General features: G+C 35.4%; 1 protein-coding gene across 1 annotated transcript in view; it reads right to left on the bottom strand.

The window, feature by feature from the left end:
- Positions 1-26594, bottom strand: part of LOC149805030 (uncharacterized) — a gene marked incomplete at its 3' end in the record, with an annotated part of 55769 nt that overhangs the window by 3833 nt on the left and 25342 nt on the right. The window contains exons 11-19 of the mRNA XM_089933415.1: positions 25867-25989; positions 25474-25641; positions 24679-24800; positions 22626-22821; positions 18949-19071; positions 13036-13203; positions 11827-11948; positions 5454-5622; positions 538-629 (exon numbers count right to left, since the gene is read on the bottom strand). Of these exons, the coding sequence (XP_089789541.1) occupies positions 538-629; positions 5454-5622; positions 11827-11948; positions 13036-13203; positions 18949-19071; positions 22626-22821; positions 24679-24800; positions 25474-25641; positions 25867-25989 (1283 nt within the window). The remainder of the gene's footprint in view (positions 1-537; positions 630-5453; positions 5623-11826; positions 11949-13035; positions 13204-18948; positions 19072-22625; positions 22822-24678; positions 24801-25473; positions 25642-25866; positions 25990-26594) is intronic.

Here is a 26594-nt window from a genome sequence, read left to right as displayed (position 1 = left end):
AAGCAATGTAGAAGTTTTCCCCACACAGCGGAGATTTTTGGTCAGGGACCCTTTTAAGTATGAGTTGTCCAAAACCATTACAAATCTATATTCAACACTATTGCACCATTAAACTTCATCTTGAAATAAAATTTTTACATGAGAATGCATGAATTTTGTATTAATTGCATTATTTTATTTTTATTTTGACCCTACTACCGATATTATTTTTATGACATGTCTTCAATATCCATTTTTATTCGTGGTTTATATTTGTTTGGTAGATCATTGAATATATTTACGTTGCATCCCTGAAATATTTTCTGGTATAGTTTTTACAATATACCTTGATCTGCCTTTGTCTTTCTTAACATTTCAATTGATATATTATTTCTTTTGAAACACTTCAGTAATGAACACATTCCTACAAAACTAATCAGATCTCTTAGTAGTACTTTTACCTGTTGATCCAACTGCAAAGCAGCTAACCCCTGACAAGGGAACGATCGTCATGTTAAAATAATGGGTGTCATATGTGTTCGGATCGGTGATGTTTACTTGGAAGACAGGTGTTCCAAGCGCCGTGTTCTCAGAAACATTGATGGTTGTCAGGTATGGCAGGTTGTTGATGACCACTGGTTCATTTGCATCTGAGGGATTAGAATGGCAATATTGAATTAGGTAAGCCATTTGTGTCTCATTAGAGATATATGCATATATACAAACGAGCAATGTACTGCATAAAACGTAGACCTTGATCTATTGGCGCATTATGCAATTATGCAAGGGCTGGACTGGGTGAAGCTGTTTACACACAGGTGCTTGCGAATATATTGTGGACAAAAGCTTCAAGAAAAATAATATAGATACTTTCGGTCATATTAGCAGTGTAAATATTACGGTCATATAACTGCAGATAAGTATCTAAATGCTTCAGCACCTGATATAAACAGGTAAAATAAGTATTTTCCTCGCGCTCGTGTTAAAGACTTTTGACACATGTTATTGGATAGGTGAGTAGATGTAATAAAATAGTTATATGTATTTGTATGTGTGCACGCTTGTGTGTGTGTGTGTGTGTGTGATATGCATTTGCTTGTGTATAACGCATAACCTATTGTAAATAAAAATATAGACCAACATTTTCTTTGCACACTACACCGGTATATTAGGTGGCCCTCGTTGATTTATGAACTTTGATTTTAAGCAAGTAGCAGAAACAATGGTCTGCCCGCAAATCATATCAGGGCAGATCTGGTCTATATTGCTTTCATTTCGGTATTTGGTTGAATTAAAACTTATCGTTTAAAATTGTGAATAAAAGATTCTGCGTACAATGGGAGGAAATCTAATGGCAACCTTCTGTACGGCATTTTAATGCAGCATCTCATAATATTAAAAGCAAACATAAGACATTTATACCAACTGAATAATGTACATAATGAATAACTAACGTTCAAAAATGTAGATTTTTGTTGGCTGTACATGTGTCTCTGTTGGTGTATGCCTGAGAGAGAGAGAGAGAGAGAGAGAGAGAGACCTCTGATTGTAATATTTAATCTCCCTGGTCCTGTTAAAGAATGTCCATCGCTTACATATACAGCAAGCTCATATTTTCTGTCGAAATATATATCTAGGTCCTCCGACGTACGTATTGATCCAGCTAAGACGATACACAATGAAACATTAGAAATAATATTACATAGTCGACAATGGCATTTAAATATAAAATGCACAAAGAAAATGGTTTTTCTTGAAACTGCAAATATCCCTGTTTCCTCCAGAAATATGTTTCTTATTTCCTATTTAATGGTCACTACATCTAAAGCTATCCAAAATTTAGTTTGAAAAAGAAAACACCCATTGATATCAGGTCCAACATTTTGTAGAATGGACATAAATAGTCCCGCGCAAAGCATATATAAAAATCTGCACTTAAATCGCATATACATATTGCACTTAAATTGTATATAATATGGTTTGTACGTAAAACAGATTCCAAATTATTGTTTAAAGATACAAATTACTGATATTAGGTCTAACGCTTTTATTGGGATCGCATAATTCATGGAAACGCATAGGAATAATCCCATATAAAAGACATAGAGATATCCCAACGTGAAACGCACATAAATACAAACAGCCCCGCCTAAAACGCATATCAATATCTCACTTGAAAACATTTTCATATACGCACTTATAATGCATTAAATAGCCTGCATAAAAACGTATATAAACCACCCCAAGTAAAACGCATATACGGTCATAGATTGAATGCAAATAAATATAAATAGCTCTACGTAAAACGAAAGCATTAGCGTCTTGATATTATGCACTTACAATCTGTTTTACTGCTACAGGAGTTGATCATAGACAAATACGACCCAAACATTTCAATTTCATCCAAACATAATACACCTGTTATCATTTGATAGGGTAAAAGGGCAACATTTCATAGTCTACTGTTTAAGTCATAATGAATTGTCGCCAGTCAACTTTGGCATCAAACACCAAAAACCAACGTACGTGTAATATTAACAAACATATGTGTAATATTTGTCGAGTGCTAAAAATAAATTTACTTTCAGTAAAATGTATTACAGCAAGACATGAATAAAATGTCCCTTCAACAAGCTAGCATAAATATAACAAATTATTTTGTATAGACTTAATCGGGGGTTTCAATGCATGCCAACTACATTAAATAAGAAGATAGGAAAATATAGTACAATTCCTATTAGCTTTTACTTACATGTAGTTGACACATTAAACGGACAAGGACTTGGACTGCAAGTAAAATTAAACGACAACGTGTCTCCTTCCAGATCAGTTGCAGATAAAATGAACACCAGAAAACCAGAAAGTTTATCAGATAGGACACTGATGGCAGTAGACGAATCTGAAAATAAACGAAACAATGGTGGAAATCGTTCTCTCTTTCTCTCTCTCTCTCATATATATATATATATATATATATATATATATATATATATATATATATATATATATATATATATATATATATATATATATCTGTGTGTGTGTGTGTGCATAAATTTTGACAGATAAGTCCATATTCCCATGAGATGGTCAGGTACGGCAAATATGCCAGATGCAGCTAATCTGTACTTCTTTTTTTACCATAACCAAAACACATCTTGTAAATCATGGGCAAACATTACACTTGTCGTGAAAATTCTGTTCGGATAATATATCAGATAACAACCAAATTGTCAGATTCGATTGATTTGATTCAGATAAGGGTGACAAAAATACAATTTACTTTGAATGAAACCCTACACTGAGCAGCACAGGAAAACGTCGGTACTCTATAGATACGTATTTTTTACTTCTCAGAGATTGTGATCACTGTTTATCTGGTTTCTGTTCAGATACCTAAATCAAATGAATTGTATACTTTTGTTTATGAAACATGTAGAGAATTTAATACATCAAGCCCTCGTAAATTGTCGCTTCTCATTGAATTTAATTGCTAAGAACAATTAGTTGTGTCACAGACTGTGTGTCATTCTATAAAAGTTTATTAATATTTTATCATAAATTGCAATAATTGCGTTGTACATAACACCTTTAAAAATAAATCTTGGTTTTCTTATTGCAGCAGCGAACTCATCTGAAGTAGGCATTTACCTTTCTAAAACACTGTTTGAAAATATCTCATTATGTAATCATGCCAGAACAGCCTTCTCATCCAGATTGTGGTATGTCATTTTTTAAACAGTTTTTTTAATTAAAAATTTCGTGCGAAGACATCATGATTTTTTAAGTTTTAAAAAGAATATCCTCATTCATCCTACTAGTTATTAAACAATAAGAAACATTGAAATAGTAGCTATAAGAATATAGATACATACATGCTATGTATATTTAATTTGTATTATGTGATTGACCTTTGTCTGTAATTTTGGGTTGAAGTTTGGGCCTACCTGATCTATTAGTTATTGTTGTTGGTTTTGTAAATGTTATATTATACAGCTAAATTTGTCTATGGATGTGGATTATATGATAAGATTATTTTTATTTGTATATAAAGATGTTCCTTTAATTCGAGTTCAGGACATTGGATTTCCCCTCGGGAATTACTTGTGTACATGATGTTTGCCATGCTCTTTACTTAACGTTTAATAATATAACTGATCTTGTTTACAACTTATAATATTCTTGAAATGAAATCTTGACCCTCACACAGTCCTCTTATTGTGTCTTAGTTTTATAGTTGTGTTCTGAAATAATTTGAGAAGATTTGTTTTATTGAAATTATTCATTGGAATTACAAAGTGCTCATTAATAGTGTCGGACTGAATGAATTTGTTGCTATTTTTGTGAATTCATTTAGAGAAAGTTTGGATTATACTACTGAGATACATCAAGACTTTTAGCACATCAACACTATTCCATAGTAGTGGTACATTAGCATATTCAAGATTGGATTTCATTAGTAATACTCTATACCCTGAATTTGTGCTTGTAGTGTTAAGACTATTTGGTATTTAATTAACAAGGTTGTAAGGGTTTGCTTAAAGTTTCACTTCGTATTCTAAGGTAATAACTTATGTATTGAAAAATTTACTAAACTTGTGGTTTTCACTCTTTTCTGGTACTTAGTTTAAGAACATAGAGTCCTAACATAAGACATAAATTAATTGCCCAATCAATTTGATATTTATTTTGCAATATTGTAGCATAGTGCATGGAGTTTGAGCAATCACAGAAAGCAAAAAATACTTACTCAAATTAGTAAATGCTGGAGCATAATTTTCTGTAATGTTGACAATATATGTTCCATTCACGATGCCTTCTCCATCGGTACAAGATATATTTAGAAGGTAGTAGTTTTGTCGGTTGAAATCTAGATTCGGGTTGGATTGAAGATATATGCCCCAATCTGGAATATTAGATTTGAATGATAAAGATGATGTGAATTGCTTGAATAGAGGGGAATCTCTTCATGCCCATACATACGCAAGATTCAAAACAGTTCTCATAACAAAACGCGGCAATTAATTTAAACCATAAACAGTTTCAGAAATGGGTCGCAATGTAAGGTAAATGAGAACATAAAGTTGGACACATGAGTTTAAATGTTTTAAAATAAAGTAGCAAAAACTTAGTCAAATCTAATTTTTTTTCTATCAACACTGAATAAGAACTTGTGATAACGTAAAAAAAAAATACTTTTGTGAACCTAGACAAATTTTGTCTCAAATTTACTCCATAATATCCCGAAAGATAACAACCTGAAGAAATATCTCTTCAAAAACTGTCACTGGAGACACAGACTATTATACTAACTTAAGAAGATCATTAGATACTGTGCCTATGAGAACATTAATTCAAACTCATTGTTTTTACTATATTTCTTGCAGCAATAAGACATACGCACTATTTTCACTGTCATTGTAACTATAGATAGGAAAACTTCGTCATACTTTGTATGCGTAGTATGAACTTACCAATCTGAGAGGGTATCTGTTGAACCAAAAATGGAACTACGGAGGACGTAAGCGAGCAGTTTATCAGTGCCAGGTCCACATCTGTAATATTGATTACATCTAGAAGTTGTTTTGCAGATGTCGTTTCAATCAAGGATGTTGAGGATGGAAGATTGTGGATGACTGGAACCTGTATGAAACGGACAAATATATACTTTCTAAGGCCAGTTGTGTTGTTCTTTTTCTCTTTGTGAACCACTTTCGAGGAAATGTTGCATAATTTAGGCATAAATTTTTCTAAGAGGAGATATAATTATAAAACAATGACGATACACGGCATTACGCATTTACAATCGATTCTAATGTATTCCAAAGAAATCATCACCCATAAACAGGCTGTAAAGGTAAATCGCTATACAGTGGGTATTATTTGTCATTTTCGAAATATTTCAAAGATCATACATAGGTCAAGAGACGCATATAGTGAAATGTGCTATGTACAGATCTTTTATTCGGCGCAATAAAATGCACATTTCCTTGATAGCTTCGTCTGCGATATTATAAAAGGAAAATACATGCAAGGACCTAAAATTCACTGCGATTGGTTTTATCCCAAATTAAATATTAGCCATTTTGTTTTATAATATGATATTGAAATATATCTTATTTTGGTTTCTTAAGGCGGATTGGAAAAACTACTTTTAAAAATGTAATACTAGCCTGTCACTGTTCCATTGCTCACTATACAAGGATGAATATTCCCTCGTCCAGATTTAGAATTTCATCCTTACATAGATAGAACGTTTCTAGAAAGACTAGAACAGAATGAACAAGGACCCAATGTGACTACCATGTCACATCCCATGCATAGGAGTAGTTCCTTTCTTGAACCCCGACAACTTATATGATATCAGAGCCGTGTGGGAGGTGGGAGTCTTGCATTTGTAATAGGTAAATAGTACATTATTAAAATGAATTAGCCACCACCCTTCCCCAAGAAAGAACCAAAACCTCCAAACCATTTAATATCAGCAATGACATATCTGTCACTATTCCCCTGCTGTATTTGTCAGTTCGGATACAGCCTGGTAGAATTAAAAACCTGGTATAAAATTAATATACTTATGGGCAGGGATGTCCACTACTGCAAGTTAGCGGCAAATTGGGTCACCTTTTGTACCGTAACTCTCGGGACCAGGGAAAAAGAGCTTTAGATCCGGAGCACCAGAGACCGAAGGTAGAAGGAAGAGAAAGCTGTATGTGACTGCAAAAAGCGGCTCTCTTAACAACTTCTAGTGACGAGTTAGATAGATAGACTCGTGAAATAGCAACGGACCTAAGCTTACCGGGTTTAATTCTCATGACTAAGCGGCCCCTGGAAGAGAGAGACTGATAAGCTTTCGTGATGGTGAAGACAATAAATCTGAAATATAGCAGATGCCGAAATATCAGGGGAGCCCTTTATAGATAGGTTAGGGCAGGGGTCGGCAACCTACGGCACGCGTGCCAGACTTGGCACGCAGAGCGATTTTCAATGGCATGCGGAAGACCCCACTAAAAGGTAATAAGTGGAATTTTTTTTTATTTTCAATGCAAGTCAAAACAACGTAAGTCAGCATAATTGCTGCTGCGTGCACTGGACGGCGCCATATCCTTTTCTAAATATTTCTTGCATTATCTAGATGTCGCCACATGTCCGCTTTCACTGGTCAGCAGCAGGCTATATAAGTGTGGCGCCGAAAGCGCTACACCAGTCACTGCATGCTGCCGCCACTGAGGGACGCGGCCAACGTGTTAAACGTTTATAGTTTTATTGCTATTTCTTATGTTCTTGTATTAAATACAGTACCCCTAAAATGGCCGAAAAAAGTCAAAAACTTGATCAACGTCCATTTCAAGAAAATTGGACAAAAGAATATGGATTTATACAACAAAAGGATCGTGCTGTTTGTGCTTTCTGTTGTGAAAGTGTTGTGTATCGTACATATAGTGTACAAAGACACTATGAAACAAACATCAATCCAAGTTTAAAACCTCTGAAGAGAAAAATGAAGCCATCAAAACGGCTATTTCTGGTTTCAAGAAACAAACTGGTATTTTGAGTCAAGCAGTTGGAATGAAGAATAAAGCTACTGAATGTAGTTACAAAATTGCTCAGTGTGTGGCTTTGAAATCAAACCTTTTACAGATGGAGAGTACATCGAAGAAACTTTTTTGAGCAGTGCTGAAATTCTGTTCAGTGATTTACCAAATAAAGAAACTATACTGTCTCGGATTCGAGAAATACCAGCTTCTGCAAGATCAATTGAGAGCCGCATAACTGATTTGGATGAACAGTTAAACAAACGACTGGATTAAATCAAGCTATTGTATTTAGTGTCGCTCTTGATGAAAGCGTTGACTTGAATGACTTGCTACGCCTAGCTGTAGTCGCACGATATTGTGAAAATAATCGTATTTATGAAGAGTTGTGTTGCTTGTTAGCTCTTCATGATACAACCAAAGCAGAGGACATTCTGACTGCTTTCGTAAGCTATTTCAAAAATCAGAACATGGAGTTGAATAAATTATACTGTGTAACAACTGATGGTGCTGATGCAATGGTTGGCAAAAAGAAAGGATTTGTCACACTTCTTGAGAATCACGTTGGACGTCGACTATTAAACTTCCATTGCATTATACACCAGGAGAGTTTGTGTACAAAGATCTCATCATTGGACTTGCACTCTGTGATGGCAACTGTTGTTAAGATAGTCAACTTTATAGTTTCCCGCTCTTCATTGATTCACAGGCAATTCAAGTCTCTTCTACAAGAAATTGAGAATGAATATGCAGATCTCCTGTTGTACAGCAATGTTCGCTGGCTTAGTCGAGGTAAAGTCTTGAATAGATTCGTTTCTTGTCTGGAAGCAATTAAGGTGTTTCTTGATGAAAAAGAACAACTTTTTCCGGAATTGAATGATGAGGACTGGCTGTTGAAGCTGATGTTTCTGACAGACATAACGACATATTTAAATGAGTTGAACTTGCATTTACAAGGACAGTGTCAAACAGTACTTGAACTTTTTGGCTACTGGAAAGGATTTGCGTTGAAACTGGACATATTTTCCCGTGATATCAACGCCAAAACATTCAAGTACTTCCCAAATGTGAAGGCTCATTCAGATCTATTTACAGTGAATATAGATAAGCTTCAGAAGTACATTGAAACACTCAAAGTGGAGTTTGCTAAACGAAGTCAAGACTTTCAAATTCATGGACCCATATTTTCATACCTCATCAAGCCTGACTTGCTTGATCTGACTACTACCCAATTAGATCTGGATCTTTTTAGGTGGATGGATACTGACGATTTTGAAATGCAGCATGTTGAATTTAAGACATCAGAATTATGGACATCACAATTTGCCGAATTGCGGAAATCTCTGGAAGGAAACTGCTTAGAAAAGTCAGCTGCTAATTTCAACTGATAGACATCCCTCCCTGAAGCATTCATCTGTTTGAAGAAAGTTGCATTTGCTCTACTTTCAGCTTTTGGTTCAACTTATACATGTGAACAGATTTTCTCTCACATGAAAGCTGTTTTAAGTCCACAAAGAAGTCTCCTGACACCTGAACACTCAGAAGCCTGTGTGAAGCTGAAAGTGACCAAATATGTACCTGCTATTGAACAATTAACCACGAGCATGCAAGGACAAGGCTCACATTAATTGAGATACAGATTAATTACAATTGAAGATTTTATGTTCAATTTCTTTAATTAAACATTAATATAATAAATTCAAGATCAGATTTATTTGTTTTAATAGTAGTTTCATATATACGAGTACTTATATAATATATAAAAATATGGTAGAGCAGGTAGACTTATAGGAATATAGGTTGTTGGCACGCTGAATGATTTAGAAATCCTACTTTGGCACGCTATTATCAAAAGGTTGCCGACACCTGGGATAGGGAACTTAGTACCCTTCCTTCTTCATTTGTAAGGCAGCTGTAATTTTGCCAGAGACTTTGGCTCACAAAAGGAAAACATCATAATTAATTTGAGCCGTAAACAACGCCTTTGTAATGACAATGCACGAATCTCACTCTCTCTTCTCGCAGACGCGAAGGAAAACAGGAAGACAGTTTCAAAGGGGAAAAACTCACAAAACAAGCTTCAACCAAAAATTCATGACATATATTTGACAAAGCCAACAAAGCAAATGAGAGATTCCATCTAAGCATAAGTGAACGTTGTACAGGCCTTTGCAGTCCAACGTAGCTGACAGGATCGGAGAGATGATGATCGGAGCCAATAACAGGACCATTTGAGAACCTGGGCGTGTTAGACAGGGCGGACTTATAGAACTTAATTGTAAAAACCTAGCATTCTCTCTTGTCAAAAAGGAAGGGAAGAACGTGCGCACGTAGAGACGGACAACTAAGAACAACGTGCTTCCTACTTCCTGCGCAAAACAGAGACGATTTTCTATTTTGCATCGTAGATCTTTGATGTGCAGTGTCTCTGAACATGTACCACGTAGCTGGCATATTTGCTCACAAACTTGTCCCATCGGATTCATTGCTTAAGATGAAGCAACTGTGAAGATTCATAATGTAATGGCTGCTGTGAAATGGAGACTCATTGTAATGCAACAGCATGTGTTTTGTCTGAGAGAATGATCTGGGAATGTATACCAACAGGTCCAGTAGATTGCTGAATCACGATCGCTGAGGCTACAAAGGGGCGATCAAAATGAACTGAGTAGTGGAATCTGTGACTATGTGTAGCGCACTATGAACGTGGTAACGCATAAAGGAACAGACTATTTCAACATAGAGTGAATGCAGGCACTGTCCAAGTCCTCTGATCTGGTTCTCGGAAGACATAAAAGGGAAGGTTGGCTCTGATTTCTAATGTCCTAGCCAGGTCCCCGTCAACCATCAGCAGGACAAATCTAGTAGGAGGACTCTTTGAAACTCGTGCAATAAGAGGATGCCAAAATACTGAAAGGGCAGGATCTTCGAGGGCCCTCAGATGAGCTGCAACTACTCTCATCACCACAGAAAAATCAATGAGAGAGAAGGCTATGAAAGTATTTAGAGCTTCACATTGGACAACATCTTAATCTAGATAAAACCAGAGGTTTATCGTGTGAAAAGAGGACATAGAAATGTGAAGATATGCACACTGAAGGTCGATGGTGACTGCCCAATCACCGTGCCTTATGACATTCCTGACTGAGACGGTTGTATTCATTTTGAAATGTTTCCTCTGAACAAACGTGTTTCAAGAGAAAAGATTGGTGAGAACCTTAAACTTTCTGTCCCTTTTGGACACCTGGAAAATCCGGAAGCTGAAGGCTGGATGTGTTCGCTTTCTACCCTTTTTATTGTGCTCTTCCACAGAAGGATGTGCATCTCAATCCTTATTTGAAACAGTTTTGATGGCGAAAAAGGATCGTGGTCAATAAAAGAGGATGATAATCACAGATACGAAGCCGATAGCCTTCCCTTTGAACAAAAAGGACCAACAGATCATCAGTAATACCTGACCAGACCTCTAATAAGAGACCCAACCGAGTACCCACTGGAGTATCGAGAAAAGGAGTGTCCGACAGGAGTGTAAGCGAGTCCCTAGGGCTGCCGTCTTCCTTAGGGAATTAGGAGGGATACAACAACTTTCTGCAAGAGCCTTTCCCGTCTACCCCTCTGTCTCGAGACTGGTGAGACGGAGACCTTATTTGGAGTTACTTCCTGAAGGTACTGAAGATGGACCAGGATGAACATGCTTTCTAGTCGGTTTAAACTATCGAGGAGTGAATGCGAGGGGCCAGCAGCACAGGTAATGTGATTCTACAGACGGAAATGATATTTCTGAAGAGGGCATCTTCCTCTGTGCGATCAGTACTACGAATGTTCTTGACGGCACAATAATGATTTAATCTAAAAGGACTGTTCGTTGGAGCATTAAATAAGAATAGGACTGAGGAAATTATCACTCTATTAATGCAGAAGCACAGTAATGATTTTTTGACACGCGCATAAAGGTAATTTTTCAATCACTGATTTTAAATTGATCAATTATTAATGGCATTCAGCCACAAAGAAGACAAATAATGCACATTGGTCTATGACAAGAGAGTCAGACTGTTTTGTGTTCTTTCTGTTATAGTTTGTCAAGAATGTTCTATCTTTGTGAGATGAATCTTTAAATTTTCTAATATGCACGAGGCAAATTCCGTTCCTGATAAGAAAGCATGGTAATAATGACATAAGTAATAAGCTAAATTACATGTGTCCAATTATGGACAGAATGTTTTTGTTTCTTGTGCTTTTGACCTTGTAATGACATTAGACATACGACTGCACATATATATTTGTTTCAATATTTCACCATGTTTCTTACCACATTGGTCACTGTAACTGTAAAAGTCCCTGTGGACGTCTGAGAGTACGCGTCTGACACTTCAAACACAAGTACAGTTTTGCCTCTTGCTCTTGCCAGGGCGGAATTGACTCTGATATTATCTACGAATGTAAAAATAGTCATACAAGTACAAAATAAATATAATTTTCAAAAGAATCCCACCAAACATTATGGTACAAATTATTGCCAGAAAAGAAAAGAAAAAGAAAAAACCCATCAATATCAGAAAATTATTGCTTGTCGATAAGAAATTAGGTATCATTTTGAAAATGGGTTGCATGTTTGAGAAAGCAAAATATCTACGTTTGACTAGCCACGAAATAAAAGAAGGTTATTTTAATAATCCCACTCGTTTTGTGTAATAATGAAGAAAAATGGGACAAAAATTGATGATAAAACTATTCTATCGTTTGTCTTTTAATGGTTAAAAGCTTGTTATCACTTTGAAAATAGGAAACATGTTGATAAAAGGAAAATATTTATATACCATTATAAGCAAAACACTAGGAGGATTGTTTAAATAATGTTTGAAATAAATAAATAATGACAAAACGTATTCTGCATTAAACAGTTAAATATATTTGTTGACGGCAGGGACTTATAATTTGCTATGGTAATAAGTCCAGGTCGGTGCTAGCTTATAAGTGTTAGGGTAATGAATCATTCGGAACATCCGATGTCAGTTAAAGTTATTCCACACTGAAAGAGATTTGGTAAAGATAATTGGTAATTATAGGGCAGAGGAACATCCGGCTAGATGTACAAAGTACAGATTTGTATAAAATTGTAAGTGTTAAACACACTCAGTGGAATTTCATCAATCAATAAAATACTATGTTTTATTTGTTATTCCTGCAAATTTGTATAAAAGCAATTGAAGAAATCATCTGGATTCAATAGCCTGAATCTATTCCTTATGTTGCTGCAAGTGAAGAAACGTCATCTTATCAGTTTGATGTAACATATGTTATCAAGACAAATTGACTAGCATTGGTTTGAGGGCATTCAAATATAAATTTGTCCTAGCATGAAATAGGAAAGGTCAAGGACGTTTTGACTGCTATTCAATTTGTTGTGCACTCTTTTCTCCTTGAAATATTGAATACATATTGTGGAAAATAGAAGAATACATAAAATTGTAAAATGATGCCATCTCTGAGATCCAAACCTACAAGATTGGAAGCTTACGTGTACTTGAGTCAAAAGAAAAGTAAGGTGTACTGGTCTTCATTGTAACATTCAAAATATCGTCTGGATTATCATCAGTAAAGTTAAGAGTGTACAACAGGTTGCCAACTGTCTCAGTCTCGTTGATTGTCGTATCTGACGGTAGATTGGTGAAGTAGGGTATTGTTTCTGGAATTATGATACAAAAAATAATCATTAATAGAACAACAGTCAAATGCAAACATAGAAACATACATAAATATTGTAGTCCATAATTTTCAATTTTACTCAAAATCCACCAACCTCAGGAAATTTTAACACAAATGTTTGTGTGTGCATAATTATACAAGAAATTTGGAACTTCTTTGTATGCTTTAGCCAGAGTTGTTCATTCTTTGTCACCTGTATCTTCTTTGGTATGGGATGTGTGATATTCCTGACACTGCCAGATTTGATCCTTCAGTGATATATACACGTACTATAGTATAGTTGAAGATAGTATGCCTTTAAAGTACCAGTATTTGCCCAAAACAGACTACCACGCAAAGAACAAAAACAAAATAATTGTCATACAATCACAGCCACTACTGGAATTACCGCGCTGAGGCTTACGAGTACTCTAAGAAAAGTACGCGATAAGCAATAGTTTAAAGGGGAAATATAACTATTATAAAATAATGAGATACGCAATAAATAAATGCCCATAGTGCAAGTTGGGGAAAAAAAACTAGTACATAGATCTAGCTGTGTTTATGAATTCTGTATAACCCCTAAGAAAACACATATTCAAGGTCATAAAGACTATAAAATATGTTGATAATGCGACAACAGATTAAAGATCAATTATGTATCATTTGTGGGGCTCGCGCAGTCCACATGGTTGATTATTCCCAAGAAGCAAGTACTATATTTCCGTCCGAGTCCGACTCGCGAGGATGAACTACATATACAATTGAAACCGTTATTCAGATACTGTATCAGGCGAACAATCAAGAAAGTCAAAATCCAAAAGAGGTGCGTCAAATCAGGATATATATGCACTGTTAGGAGTTCCATCAGGTTCTCCAAGTGACAGTAAAAATAACAATTATGAGACAGCTGCGCGGTAAAAACTTAATATCGCCCAAAAAGCTAAGCGAACTGAAATTGTCTCAAGGATGAGTTACAACACCCGAGAAAAATGACATCAGTCACCGTATCTATGTTAGCACTACAAAATGTGTTTATACAGAGGAAAAACTAGGAGTAATTTTGTAGAATATGGATATAAGACTGGATGAGTACGGGGCAAGTGGATGCTACGTTGCTGTTGTCAGCGATGAGACATGAAATTGAGAAAATATTAGTACAAGATCTAGCCAGAAGAAATATTAGTGCAAAAAAATTTTGTACTAGTCGCCGAGTTTATTATGGACGAAATTAACGAGGGTTTTTATAAAACATTCATGTTTGCGTTTTTCAAAACGCGCCCCTGTGTTACTCAGGAACGTCAACCTAGAAAACCAATTACATCTTGGATATGCTGTTATTTGAATCTCGGTCGAGGACTATACCAGAGCTAGTACAGCACTGACGTGCATTGAGCTTCATGTATTTCACCAAACCAGCCATCTCACTGCGAAAATTATGCTTCGATGTCTAATGTATGTTGGTATAATACAAGTTCCTACACAAGTTTCAAGCGTAAAATAGTTGAGTGGCTAAATCCTGATATCACACTGAACACATTCAAATGGGACTCTGGGCTCCTGTCAACCCGATTGTCAAAAGATCAACGCAGGCCTAATATTGACTATTATCAGTACATGTAGATACAATACTTTAAAAAGAAGATTTATTGGAACAGTATATATATTAACATAATAAATTTCCGTGACAGCGTTGCATGGATGTATTTAGCAGGCAATAGTTACTGCATGACCACTACTGTTGCTGCGCTAGAATATCCACAAAACCTCACCGGACTTTATGCTGTCTCTTGGAAAACAATATTTTATCTTTCAACATCCAATGAATGTTCCATGCATTATTTACGCAGAATCCACAGGAGGATCAAGCTGACCACTAGCACGAGCCACAGGCAAAGTCATCGACGGCAGAAATATATATGTCCCGTGAGGATTTATTTACATATTTGTTCGTATCGATGGACAAGGTTACCAGCTTGTGTTATATCGTGGAGTCGATGCCGTTTCCATTTTTATCAAGTCTGTTGAAGCTGTCGAGGCAAAGATTACACAGACGTAAAAATATTCTCCTATCATGAAATTGACAAACGATGACGTTTTTGCGCTCTATGAGGCAAGAACGTTTCGGATTTAATATTTGCTGATTTGTATCTGCTGATGGAGTTCACTATGATGTCCGTCATCATTGCCATGTTAATGACGCCAACAGAGGAACAATACATGCTAAATGTAATTTATAAATGCGAATTTGTTCTTAAAAATTAATCATTCCAGTGGCGTTTCATAATTTTTAGGATATAACAGTCACTTAGTTATGCAGGGAATTGCGCCAGCGTTTCAGTTAAAGGTAGGTGCGATTCCTAACAACATATATAAATATAAGACTTTTGGCAGTGGACATATCAAGTTTATCGATTTGTTGCAGTTGATGAATTCGTCACTGAACACACTTGTTAAGAATCTTCCACAATATGATTTTTTGATAAAAGAAATATTCCCAAGTGATCCAGTAATGTGCTAGCTCACCGGCATGTTTGCAAGAAAAGATGTTTTCCCGTACGAAAACTTGTCTTCGCGGAAGAGATTTACAGAGACATCTAACTGCCGAAGGATTCATTTCTATCCAGTTAAGGATTACCGACACAGATTACCAGCACGACTTTTCATATAAAACTCTCAGAGACTGTCATATTTTGTATTTATGTACATACGTATTATTCTTCGCAGATATTTTTGAGGCTTTTATGATATATTCTATGCTTACACGCGGGAATGTCGCTGTTAAGAAACCTCGGAGGTTTACGTTTTCACCAGCGTGCTTATGGCTTCGTACATCCAGATGAATGCCGTTCTGAGAAAAGCTGCCGCTAATGAGTTTGAGAAGACATTTTAGAACTCATGAACAAATCCGTGTTTGTCAAAACGATGGAAAGCGTTTGTAAATGGAAAGTGACTTGTATGCAACTACAAACAACATCAAGACCATTTTCGCAGGTTAGTTGATGACCCCACATTCGAGTTGTGTAAAATATTTGGCGATTGTCTCACAGCTATCCACAGCAAAATGTCGAAGCTGACCCTGTCTACACCAATTTAAGTTGGAGCAATTATGCTTGATTTGTCCAAGCTGCTCAAGTACAATGATTGCTACGATACGATCGAGTCCCATTACGCAACGTCAAAATCATGTAGACGTATACTAACTTGTTGCTGATGCGCTTGACCACTAACGCTGTTTACACTGATATGCATGAGCCAGGTTTAAATTAATCGTGGAATGTGTTGGTCTTAGACCTGAAATACAGCCGTTGGAACTGCTCAACAAAAACTGTAATCGAGCCATACGATTACCTGTCTTAGTCGTTCGTAAAGAATTTTCATCACCATATGTATTTGTTAAGCTTTCAACAGTACTGAAAATATTTCCAAGAAGCCAATCTGGTCAAGAGTGAGCAGCACCACATGGGTGTATGAAGTTTAGTTTGTCTCCGCTAGACACCAAGAAAATGATTTTCCTAGATGAAATTACCACCATAGCCTATGACCATATGACCATATCAAGATCCAGGTGTACTAGCAGTCTAAAATAGACTTGGAGGTAATTATGTATCCATGGAAAATAATTTTAATCGTTCTGTGACAAGGGCGTTACTGGATGAGAGTTTTAATGCTCATGATAGTGATGTGAGATGACAAAATGCATGGAAAATAATTTGGATCCGAAATCGTGAATATATCGACGGACATTACTGTGCCAGTAGCACCAGAGAGTCTACCTGCTACCTCGCCAGGCTCGCGACATTGTCGAAATTACATCGACGACCGTGAACGCGATCAATTTAAAGCGCGACGGAATCTCGAAAAGTTATTAATGCAGTGCCGGGACTGAATTTGCCGGCCAAGGACGTATCTTATATAGGTTTTCCCTGATGTTGACGCAGATGTTTTCATGATCGCTCCATCTAATCCTCTGTATTTACCGTGTAATGATCAAAAGAAAATACGTCTTTGTTTTCCTTTTACATTTATTGGATCTTCGTGAGGAAAGTCTCGTGGTATGATTATATGTACGAGATCGAGTCGAAAACATATAGAGGCGTTGCCATTTTAACGATAATTTCAAGCAATAGCGAGACAACCTGAACTCGCCAGAACAGTGGATAATAGAATAATCAGTAATTTGTTCGCGGTCCGTGGGCTACTCCGTCGTCAATGTCACCGATTTGCGATTCACTAGTGATTCGCGCAACACATTAACGCATCAGAAATATTAAAAACAATAAAACCAAGTATAACAAAGTGGTAAAAGTCGCAAACGTTTTTGACGTCGCGTATGACATAGCCGTACCGGTGTTATGAGATTTTCAATTTTATTCATACGAAGCACCAGCTTCTAACGACTGTGGACGAATAGAATCACATATTCAAGATATTAATCATTCATTCTAATAACAGTTTGTATCTTTTGATGTGGCAAACTGATGTAAACACCTGATAACTTATTGCGAAGATTCTCTAATTACAATAACAATATAATATTACTGTTCTGAAATATGGCCAGCCGATATTATATCGGTAACAGAGAGAGAGAGAGAGAGAGAGAGAGAGAGATTGAACTGGCATCTGATTAATTCACAAGATATCAGTTGTGGCGTTACTGCTTAAGCACTTAAAATATTGCCAGCGATCAAAATAATCCGTTTCAAAACAAAGCCAGCTATATAGGTCCAGAAGTGTTTGCTGTTGAGCGCGTCCAATGGACGAGTCAACCATTTGTCCAGAACAGTTGAATTAAACATCGCGACAGTGTAGCGACGACTTTCATTCAACAGCGGCCTTCCATGATAAAAGGCCCCGGGGAGGATAATGTATAGTGTTATGACCGTTTTTCCCTGCGAGTCTGATATGGTGCATTTTTCTAAATCATTTCTTACAACACACTTGCCATACCTACTCGTGGCTTTGCCAGCAAAGAATTTAATTGAATTGAAAAGTAATTATCTCGTGATGAAGGATTGTCAGTACATGGATTGTTTCCAAGGCAAATAGAATCGAGGCAATCATAAAAAATCTTAATTTCTTTGAGTGTTAATTTTTCTTGTATTTCAATTCACTGAGTTGATATATACATCATAACATGCAAATTTTACTTTATCATCCTTTATATTAAACGCTATTCATGTTTGGGTATTTTGCTGTGCAAATAACCCTTCTAACAAGCACAGATTGCAAATATAATATATTCACCTATCCTACTGACCATAACACAAACACACGTGTTTTGATATATCAAGTCTAAATAGCCTGTTGAAAAAGTGAAAATGAATACGTACAGAGAGAGAGAGAGAGAGAGAGAGAGAGTATAACTGATGCGCGAATATGTCCAACTAAAAGGAAAACTTCTACAAACAATTGAAAAATCCCAAGCTTCTTGATCATGCCAACAGTTAATAACTAAGATAATTCAGAAAGTTTGTTAAACATATGTATTCGGATAAAACTAAAAAAAAACTTTTGTAATCATAGCAATCAAATGTACTATCCATCCATCTGTCCATTCATCCTTAAATACATACATATATAATACAGACATATATTTTTGCTGAAATGTATGTTAGATGCAAAATTAAATAAATATTAGTTTGGACTTTGGATGTGCAAGCTAACGTGAGATATTCATATTTTGAATCGGAGCTAACAGTATGCTATAGGCAAGCGTTGCATTGTTGAAATAGCATAATTTTACCGTTGATGGTGACATTTATGACTCCAGGTCCTATAAGGGTGTTTCCGTCATAAACATAGATATACACAAGATAGGCAAAGACAGGGTGCCCATCTAGGTCTTGGGAGAGAGTGACCACGCCAGCTACAATGAAAATAAACTCTGAGTGGTAAAAACTATTCTTTCACTATTATTCAACAAAGGTTAAATTAGCAGAAGTAACTGTTTTTAAGCGGTTGCGATACATGTACCTCGTTATTGATAATGATTGAAAGAATTGGTATGAATTCACAGATGCAATAATTAGGAAATTGTTTTCTGATACAACGGCAAAGAACATGTTGTGTATGAAGATTCAGTTAAAGTGAGCAAAAGCCGTATCTCTCATTAAGTTTAAAGTACATAGACTCTCTCAAATACCGGAAGCCTCTTGGGAGAGCAGCTTTAGAAGACAGGCTACAGGGTAACATTAAGACAGGGCCCTGCTGTTGGCTGTAGATTATGTTTAGATTACGAGGCCCTGGCGTAACATTAAGATAGGCCCATGTTACTGGCTATCCTGTAAAAGAAGACATTCTTGCACAAGATTAAGACAAGCCAATGTTGGCTGTTCGTAGTTTAGCTCTAGATGATGAGATTCTGACATAATTTAGCTCGAGAGATTCTGGCGCAACATTACGACAGGTTCTTGCTTTTGACTATCCAGTGGAATAGTTTCAGGAGAGGGGCTCGGGCGTAACGTCGATGCAGGACCCGTCTACGGGCTGCCATGTACTTTTTAGCCATTATGTGTAGAAACTCTTTAGCTACCTGTTCTTGTCATTGAAGTTTTCCCAAAACCGCCGAATTGTTCAAAAACATAACGTCTTATAAACTAAATGCTTGTTTGCGATTGTGTTTGGGACTACTTGAAATCTGATAGCATCACGGGAAATGTCCAGTAACAATGGTAACTGCTTGAAATTTATTTATTTTACATTTTAAATTCGTCAATTGGAATATGTAACATAATATATATATATATATATATATATATATATATATATATATATATATATATATATATATATATATATATATATATATATATATATATTCACAAGACAGTCTGAACAAATAAGTTATTTAATGGTTAAATAAGTGACAAGGAAGTAATAAAATAAGTTAAGTTTTAAAAATAAAATTCATATTTTAGAAATGAACGCTGACTTAATGGAATCAAAGACTCATTTTATCGGACTTTGTTTCGTCAGCACGGCTAGACTCCTATAACTTGATAACTTGACTACGTCAAGCAAACACAACATATATAATTGAATGAATGAAGATTTAATAAAAAAATCACTGTATACTCCATGGATTTCAACAGTTCCTTTGTTGTTTAGTTTCACAATATGATTATAGAAAGGTTGTCGTTGGTGCAGAAATATGAACTTACATGAGGACGAAATGTTGAAAGGACAGGTTCTCGGATCACAGGTTAAGTTGAAAGTCAAGGTATCATTTTCAGTGTCGGTGGCTGACACTATATAGACAACGTATCCTGCGTTCAGAGCCGTCGTCAGGGAGGCATGGTTGCTGGAAGCTAAAATTAATAAAAAAAGACTGAAATAAATGGCGTGACATTCCAAAGGTTTTGATCTAAGAAGAGACATAGATATTTCAATTATATTTTAGTACATTAAAAATCTCTGCATAATTCCTTTGAATCATTTTAGGAGTATTTTTAAAGTGTTGTGCCTTTTTCCCAATGTTATCAGTGCATTCAAAGAGGAGATATAAACCTGCCCTCTTGGCAGACTGCAATACAATCAGGAATCGTCAGATCTGGTTGAATCAGAGATCAGAATTCAAAAACTTTCAAATTCATATGGTTGCACACTGGGACAACTTGCAGGCAAAGAAAGTGATAGCATAGGCTAATTTCACTAACACAGAAACGATTTGTAGATAATAAACTGTGAAGTTAACGGCATGCTTATTTCCATATTAATATTTCATTATAAGAACGTTTGTTTAAGGAGTATCTTTACAGTCATATTTTGGAATCATAAGGAAGTCCGAATTCCAAATGAGGTAGCCTGACCTCTCAGTTATCTTCTACTCTGGACATATTAAGTGCCGTATCCTGCGGTTGTCTTAGGGACATCATGAATAATATGAAATTCTCACTTCTTGATTATTATTTACACGTGAGTTTAATTCTGGTTTGGTTGGCATCAAAATGTCATTTGTAATTTGTTTGACAGACATGGAACTAGCAATGCTAATTTCCTTTTGGACAGTAAACACTATATAAAGTAAGCAATTTTTCTCTTTATTTTATGGTAAATTTCATCAAACAGCTAAATGAGAAAGATTTCAGGGAACGCGCTACATTTACGAAGAATGTGTTGTTAGGTATCTCTATATTGTTAGTGATTCTTAGTACATTATTTTTTCTCTATTATGTGTACCTTTCTCATGACAATAAATTGCAATGATCATCTATGACCAAGATATTATATATTTAATTTGTATACACTGGTATAAAATTTTATTGTAAGAGTGTAGATTAAGTAGGATCTATAAATAATTGTTAACGTAGGGGTTTACCACTGTTATTACTAATGTAAATAATGAGATATATTTACGATTTTAGGGTGGTTTCCTACCGGACAAGTGGTAAGTGAGGTGGGTTCTTTAAAGAATTAAGTTATATCCCATGCGATGGGTTAGATATTTTTAAATATAAGACTGATTAGTTAGATCTGTTACTTTGGGTATATTGCGACATATGGTCGTAATAGACTCTTGAAGGTGTATATAAGGAGAGAACAGAGCCGAAAGGTTCATTCCTATTTTGGATTCATTACTAATTTGGATTCTTATTTTATATGTTAAAATGTGTCTGCAGAGTGTTTGATGTTGTGCTTAGATAATTTGAGAGGAGACATTTGTAGAGACTTTAGTCACTGGAATTATAAAGTGCCCATTTGACTAAAATAATCTTCTAGGACTATTGTGCATTATTCAAAGGAGTTCTGAACAACGTCATTGTGACACATGCATTGTGGATCCGAAATTCTTCCGAACTTGATATAACCTTTTAGGATAATTTTGTATTAACTTTTGTTACATTTTCATTTTATAACGTTGATAATTCAATTATTTTTAAAATTGTTTTTAACAAACTTGCTGGTTCTGCTTCTTTCTATTACTTGGTTTATGACCGTAGAGTGGAAACAGAAAATGTGGACTCATCTAGTATTTGAACCCGGGACCTCTCGCACCCCAAACGAGAATCATACTACTTCAAGAGTCTATTACGATTATATGTCACAATAGTATGTACCTTATATATTTGTTTTTACGTTAGATTGCATAGACGCAGATCTGCTAATAAGGCCGGCTGATCTGGGCCTTATAGTTTGTTAGGAGCAGCCAGACAGTATATGGTGTTTGCAGTTGGACTCAAATTATAAGAGAGAGATCAATAGATCGGAAAGTCAGCCAGAATATTGTGAAAGGTGTCGATAGGAACAAAACCATGAAGAGGGAAAATAATGTTTAGATTAAGTATAAAATCAAACCTAAATTTGTGAACGTAGGCGGAATATTATCTGCGATGTACACAGTAAATATTCCAGTATCTACAGCGATTCCGTCATCGCACGAAATGCTAAGGTTATACATGGGTAGTGTGTCAGCCACCAAACCAGGATTATTCTGTAGGTAAATCCCCCATTTGGTTGTATTTGTAATCTTCTTTATGAGGAATGGGACACCTGTTGTCGTCATTGTGCATGTTATGTTTGTTGACGTATCTGTTACATTGATGGAATGCAACAAGGTTTCAGTCTTGGTGGACTCCCTGATCGTTGTTGAATTTGGTAAACTGTGTATAACTGGAGCCTGTAAATAAAAATGCTGTGCTAGATTACTCAAATCATGATGCATAGAGGATACCTCTGTAATTTGAGTAGATAAGCGAAAGATTTCACGAAAAGAGTGAAAATATCGTATTGTAATGATTGTATTCATGCCAAATACATAATGTTTCCACTTCACTCTTGGAATAGTTTCTTATATCTACACAATAAATGTAGATGCTCTTTTCATTTTTTATTTTGTAAGGCTAATGCAGTAGATTTTAATGGTTCTTCTTCCCATTATGCGTCGATGCCATTAACGGCTTCATCACTATCAATTGCTAAACTACAGACATCGTAGCGATATGACTGAAAATTTTCTAAAGCTACGTTAAAAATCCAAATTACACACACACACACACACACACACACACACACACACACACACACACACACATATATATATATATATATATATATATATATATATATATATATATATATATATATATATATATATATATATATACACACGCATTACATCGATAAAAAGAAGTTTCAAAAGTTTGCATAATGTTTATCATAGTGAATATTTTACAATAAATTCACAATATAAATATAATGGTTCAATTGTGTATCTTGACAAATTAATGACTGCTTTACACGAATATTACGGGATTTGCTTAATTTTGTTAACACAATTCTAGCACATATTGATGAACATTGTTGGGAGAACTGTAGAAACATGACAGGGTGGTCGTGTCTGACAGACTTCAGAGTGTAACATCTATAAACATAAAAGTTTAATGACTGTGAGTCAATTGTACGAGTTGGGATATTTATTTATTCAATTCCGCATTCAAACATGAATTTGGTTATGGCCTTAACAGACTTGCAGTCTAATCTGATAACCGCATCCCAACTTTTGACTGTTATTTAATTTTTGTTTCCAATTAATACTCATCAATGTCCAATATTCCATCGTTGTCAACCATGATTATGATTTTGATGAAATTAAAAATCAGTACCATGACAATTTGATGAAGATATTTAATGAAGTGGGTTATTTTCCTCAAAATCTGTACTGTTTGTATCAGAGTAAAAGGTATATGATACTGTTTAGGTGACCCAAAATATCAAGTAGCAAGATGTGAATTATATTGCTCACAATGTCCATGATTCACGTGGAAAACTGATTATAACAACTTAATACGTAAAGCCTCGTTTTGTGGCTCTTTTTTAAGGCACCCCCTCGTTGACTATACTAGAGGGTCTATGTTATTGTTACATCTAAAAGATCTGTTATTCCTGAGAGAGAGAGAGAGAGAGAGAAGAAAGAAGGGAAAAGTGAAATAGACCTAATTATTGAAATACCGGTTTGAATAATGGGCAGATATATTTTGTAAATCAGATAATATGGTAGTTGCAACAGCAATATCGCCACTGTGGCGATGAAAGTGGTATCGTCACTTGGCGATATCACTTTTCTCGAATTTATTTATTTTAATATCTCAAAATGGAATACATAATAAAATGTATCATTATAATATGTGGAACTGCGATAAAATATAGCACACACACATAAACACAGACACAGACACACAAAGAGAAAAAACACTTGGTATTTAGAATTATTAATGATACATTATTTTGAGTTGGACAGTGGTTCAGTGAAAGATTCACTTCGAAGGTCAACACCACAGAGAGAGAGAGAGAGAGAGAGTGAAGTACGATAATTAGGTCATCTACTAAATGTAATGTGAAGTTATATTCTTCATTTTACTCTCCTTAATTCTTAGTTATATGGAGTGAGTTACAGTATTTATTCTTGTTTGGCTGATTACACATTTCATTCATAAGATAGCGTAATCAACCTGTTGTTTTTGACCTTTTGACTTACCACATTGGACACCATAATTGTGAATGTCCCAGTTGAGGTCTGGGAGTATGGGTCTGACACCTGGAACACAAGTTCATTCACACCTATCGAACCTGGTAGGGATGAGGCGACTTTGATTTTCCCTATAGTAATGAGAGTAACAAAGAGTGTGATTTAATTGAAATACATCATAATACAAAGCGCAACAAAAGACGCATAAACGGACTCTGAATGGACATAGTCATAAACTATGTATTTAAAATGAAATAACCTCGATATAAATACATCCTCTTTGTAAGAGGAAATATCATATGCATTAGTTCTGACAGGGTTTTGTTCCAGTTATAGACTGCATCAACTGCAATGTTAAAATGATTGGGATGAATCCAGTTTGTTTCCGAGTTAGTACAGCCATGCACTCTTTTATGTTTCATTATTTCATTATTATCAAACGCATTTATAGAATAAGGACGGGGGTTCTGAACTATATGCAAGAAAACTGATTGCAAAATCATCAGTTAATACTGAATAAAGGTATTCTTAATCAGTGATGAATTGAAAGGCATGAATGGATATATTATTTCTCCTCTTTAAACAAACATGGGAAATTTTAAAAACAGAGAACCTGTTTTCGAAGTATAGAGATAAGCTTACTCGAAAATATGCCTACTACAAATGTAGTTCGTTCTCGAAAATAAAGTCGAATAAGAATTACTAATGATAAAAATAAGTAGCATTTTGTCAATTTATGGAATAAACAGATTCGTACGCTGATGCTTGATCTATGGAGAAGAGTTACCAAAATCAAAAACTTACTTGTATTTGAGTCGAAGGTAAAGTAGGATGTGCTTGTAGTCATTGTGACATTCAAAACATCCGCTGGGTTATCATCCATGAAGCTCACGGTGTAGAAACTATTGCCAACTGCCTCAGTCTCATTGATTGTCATATTGGCCGGTAGATTGATGAAGTACGGAATAGTTTCTAGGGACATAAATAAATTTCTTCAAACATACAGACAAGCTCATGTGCGAGTAAAAAGGGGATATTATTTATCAACTGTACATATAATTGCTAATTGTATATTATTTTCGATGCAAATTCTCAGGATCATAAAACTAGAGCCAGAGAAGGCTTTGGGAATAGTTGTAGATGATGCTTTCTACACATTAAATGGTTTAACATACATGTAACACACATCCCTATTACCTGTGATAGTGACATTTAAGACAGCGGGTCCCACAAGCGAGTGTCCATCACAGATATATACATTAACAGCATAGGAACGAACAGGGTGTCCATCTAGGTCTAGAGATACAGTAATCACCCCAGCTACAATAAAAAGAAAGAAGAAGACTGCATTTCTGATACAATTCTGGATGGAACTGACCGCGCCTTTCAATATTTCGAAGCGATATATGTACCAAACAAATTTATCAGCAAGTATATTTAGATTCAAAGATAACAGTCATTAGACTGGACAGCTTTTATTTAGGTGAAGAACACTTGCAGTTGGACTTAAAGGAGTAAATAATTCCCTACCAATAATTAGGATCTTGTCAAGATATTAGCTTCTAAAAATATCATATCCTTTAAACCATAATTGCTGGGGACAAAAATAAAATGGCTTGTAAATCCTTAAACATTCAAAACTTAAAAGAAAATTACGACGATTGTCTGACATGAAATGCATTGTGCATATAAGAATGATGGATGTTTTGAGCTGTGATTAACAAAGGATTATTGAAGTTTTAGGTGCAATTGTGTAATATGTTTCCATTTTTTAAAACTATTCGGAAGTGTATCTAAAAGAAAATGGGGTTTAGAAAAAGTCAGAGCAATGGAACGAATTAATTAATTTTATGCTGGATAATTTTTGTATTCAATATGCAATAATCTTAATTTGTACTGAGTAAGCAGCCACTGCCTAATTAAAT

This window comes from Sinohyriopsis cumingii, chromosome 2 (genome assembly GCF_028554795.1).
Source record: "Sinohyriopsis cumingii isolate HCF-2022 chromosome 2, ASM2855479v2, whole genome shotgun sequence".
Classification (NCBI taxonomy): Eukaryota; Metazoa; Mollusca; class Bivalvia; order Unionida; family Unionidae; genus Sinohyriopsis; species Sinohyriopsis cumingii.
The sequence above is the reverse complement of the archived record's forward strand: the minus strand, read 5'-3'. Positions and strand labels throughout refer to the sequence as shown.